Source organism: Penaeus chinensis, chromosome 16 (genome assembly GCF_019202785.1).
Source record: "Penaeus chinensis breed Huanghai No. 1 chromosome 16, ASM1920278v2, whole genome shotgun sequence".
In the NCBI taxonomy this organism is placed as follows: Eukaryota; Metazoa; Arthropoda; class Malacostraca; order Decapoda; family Penaeidae; genus Penaeus; species Penaeus chinensis.
The window spans coordinates 20,808,010-20,811,904 of record NC_061834.1 but is presented as its reverse complement, the minus strand read 5'-3'; the positions used below and the strand labels follow the sequence as shown (position 1 = coordinate 20,811,904).

The following is a 3,895-nucleotide window of genomic DNA, read 5'->3' as shown; positions in this document are numbered from 1 at the left end:
TCTCTCTCTCTCTCTCTCTCTCTCTCTCTCTCTCTCTCTCTCTCTCTCTCTGCCTCTTTTCTTTCTGTTTTCTTTTCTTACTGTAGGTTTGTTTCTTTTTCAGTAAGATAGAGATTAATTGACTTAGCGTATATTTTGATGGGGATGAAGCTGGGTAGTGTATAGAATGCATCAACGATAGAATTTTATATTGATGACTAAGTTAGTCATGTTGGATATATAAAGGGAGACATGCAAGAACATGTTAAAACAAAGAATATATTCAAATGTTTTGTTTCAGATTTTTTATATTCTTCAGTACTGAGTGATTAAGGAAGTTTTTTCTTTCTTTCTTTCTTTTCTTTTTTTTCTTTCTTTTTCTTTTTCTACTTCTCTTTGTTAAGGATTTACAATTAAGTGGTGAAATGATTAGATTGTTTGTCAGTATTTAAGCTTGTAGAATTGGTATAAGTATGTTAAGTGTATTTGATAAAAAGTGTCCACAGTTAGCTAACTTTGTATTGAGTGCTGGTTTATTGATGATGGAATAGGTTCAGACGTTATATATAAAGAAAAAATTCAGAAAAAAATCTAATCTAATGGCATATTCTTTGCACATTACTGAGTTCTCTCTTCATGTTATTCAGTGCCGGCTGATTGTCTCCCAGATGAGTAGCACAAGATGCGAGCTCTTGAATTGGCTGTTGTTGCCACTTGCTCTATCTGTGGGGATTGCAATCACATTTCCCACACTGGAGTTGGCAACACTCCTGATCATGGGCAGCATTGCAACCATTGCACACATCCACTATGGTGTCTACGTGGTGAGTATTGTGAGAAAACTTAAAAAATATAAGAATAAGCCCTGTCTCCATGTCCAGTCTTTGTAGAGATTATAGTTTTATTATTACATGTGTTATTTGTAAATTCCTTGTGGTTTTATGGTACTAAATTCATCCATTGATATTTCATCTTGCATATCTATCTTTGTGTAACCACCCACATTCTTCCCCAGGTTCGCCAGATGTGCGATCACTTCCACATCAAGTGTTTCAGCATCAGAGACAGGACCGAATGATTGCTTGCCAACAGTGCATAAGGATTCTGCAGACAGTTGCCCTCTCGGTCATAGCATAAGTGGCGATTATGTTGATGGCAACCCATACTCATTTGTTCACAATGTGTGGAGTCGGTGCATATCAGATAAGTCCTCCAAATGACTTGCATATGTGGAAATATGGATACACGAACAAATACTTCTCTCTCTCTCTCTCTCTCTCTCTCTCTCTTTTTATTTTTTTATTTATTTTTTGTTTTGTTTTTGTTTTTTCTTCTTCTTTTTTTGTTTTTTTTATCAAGGGATTTTTTTATTTTTTGAATATAAACAAAGAGGAGAGGAGAACACAAAGTTCCTCTGGGCTAGTTCAAAGTATTGGGATGAAGATTGAATACTTGTGATAGAATTCATTGAGGTACAGACTGTTGACAATATATCTCACCTTTATCTATAAAAGGCAAAAAGAATGCTCAACTCGTAGATGAGTAATATCAGATAATACTAACATAGTTGAGGGATGGATGTGTTATATCTCATGACATCCATTAAAACTTCAAGATTAATGTTCATGAGAGTAGACTGGTAAATGCCAGACATACCTGATGAAGAAGACAATAAGTACCTTAGATAGCAACTTGAAACCAAACAAAAAACTATTTATTGTTATTTCCTTTATAGAGTAGTACTGCATAGAGTTCATGGACTGACGGCAATGATTCAACATCATTAACATTAATTGGCTTGCTTACTAGTATGCTCTAGTGACAGATGCTCGAACTCAGCCTCCCTAACACTGCTTTTTCTCCCTCACTCACTCCCATCCTCCCTTCCATAACTCCTTACCCTCCTCCTTTCCTCCATTCCCCTCCCTTTTCTTTCCTATCCTTCATTCCCTCCCAGTTCTCTCATCACTCCCTCCCACTTGTAACCCCTTTCCACTCTTGTCTTCCCATTTCCATTTTTTCCTCCCTCACATCCCTCCCAGCTTCTTATCCTGGCAAACACACCTGTTATGTAGCCGTAGAAAAGGTATTCAGGTCACATAGTACCGGGTGTGATGAGGGGGAACTCTATACCTCTCCTCATCATGTGTTGCTTTGTGCCTTGAGTTTCGTGTCTTGCAGATTATTGGATGATTTAAGGTGCAATACTTCATGGAATTATGGTTATAGATGTTCCTTTTTTGACATGTTGAGAAAAAGAGGGTAAAAAAAAAATGAGGTAGTCCAGATAACAGTGATGATTATTTATTGATTCCTCTTAATTTTTTGTCTTCCTTTTGAGTTCACTTTTTTCATTTCATGTGCTCACATTTGTATGTACTATCCCTGCATGATTATAGCACAGACATGTAATCATACACATAGACACAGAGTAAACCAATGCATTCTGTATTGTTGCTAAAACTTTCCCTTACATTGTTTTCTTTTCAATTTAGCTTTTTTTTCAGTAGCCATTTGAACATAAATCGATCTATGTATATCACTCCATCCATCCATATCTATATCTGTCTACCTCCACATGTCCTTTTTCCTTTCATCTTTATTTTTTAAAGATCTGTTTTGATGTACAAAGTTTCTATACTTTGACTGTTGACGTGGCTCTCATAGACATTTTATTTATTTGTTAATTCACATTTCAACTAAAAATAAGATTCTCATTTTATAAAACATGCTCTTTACTATAAAGAGGTTATTTTCACCTTTATTGCATTACAGTAGTTTATTCTAATGTGGAATAAGTTATTAGATACAATTTAATGATGGAAGTATTAATATTGGTAATAGTGTGCAGTATTTAAAGTAGTGCTGTGGATGCTGATGGTATGGATCAGCAGATTACAATATGAAGCTTTTTTATTGTATCTTTTTGTTGAACTGTGTTAACAATTTTTATCCATGCCATCATGAAATGGGAGGTCTTAATTAGTACAATCAATAGGTGTACATTTTTCAGGTAAATGTTGCCAAGATATTGTTGTTGTTTATGTTACAGAGTATAGAGGCAGTTGTTAACTGTGCAGCTCTTGTAAAACATAAATGGATATCATACCTTTTTCAACTGAATGCTGAGACAGTAGGTTTACTAGCCAGAATTGACAACCATGACTTTATTTAAAATATGAGATTACCAGAAACTGTAAGATTAGGTATATAAATAGTTGTGCAACTTAGGACAACATTATTGCAAATCACCACATCAGCCACCAAGTATTAGAGTGGGGGCTGGTTGTCTGGCATTGACACCAGCTTTGTCTTACACCAATTGCCTGTTCTTCACTAGCAGCTACTTCAGACTTTGCTAATTCGCGGACGATCTTGTGCGAATCTTTTACGGTAATGATTGGAGAAAAGATAGCCTCTTTGAGATTGATTAGCAGTAATAGTCTTGTGTCTACTGCATTGTTTGCCTGTATGATGGTACTGGGTTAATGGCATGTACAGGAATTCACTATTTACAATAAACACCCTCACTGGAACTTTACCAAACTGTGTATTACTAACATTCCATGGCCTCCTTTGCATGCTTTATGGTGACTGCCTAATGCTCCTTCTTTCTTTATAATGATTCACTGCTGCTCAGATCTGTGTGTGTGGGGGGGAAATGTGATGTAAAACCGGGAGATCTCTTATCAGATGCATTTTATGGTGAGTATGAAATCCAAAAGCTAGTTGTGAATATCATTATTTTTCTTATTGTAGATGGAAATTTGGAGAATAGTTTTTCTAAGACATGAGATGAAAATGTCAAAGAATGTAAATAATCAAATATTTAACATTGGTAGATTGGTTAAATTATCATTTACTTTGAAGTTTTATTACTCATCTGTTAAAATGATTTGATTTTGTTCAACTTTAA

The 3,895-nt window shown here is 35.3% G+C and overlaps 1 protein-coding gene across 1 annotated transcript in view; it reads left to right on the top strand.

Annotated features, from left to right (window-relative positions):
- LOC125033504 (ethanolaminephosphotransferase 1-like) overlaps window positions 1-3,520 on the top strand; it is a 14,122-nt gene extending 10,602 nt beyond the window's left edge. The window contains exons 7-8 of the mRNA XM_047625061.1: window positions 627-803; window positions 995-3,520. Of these exons, the coding sequence (XP_047481017.1) occupies window positions 627-803; window positions 995-1,057 (240 nt within the window). The 3' untranslated portion in view covers window positions 1,058-3,520. The remainder of the gene's footprint in view (window positions 1-626; window positions 804-994) is intronic.
- The last annotated feature ends 375 nt before the right edge of the window (window positions 3,521-3,895 follow it).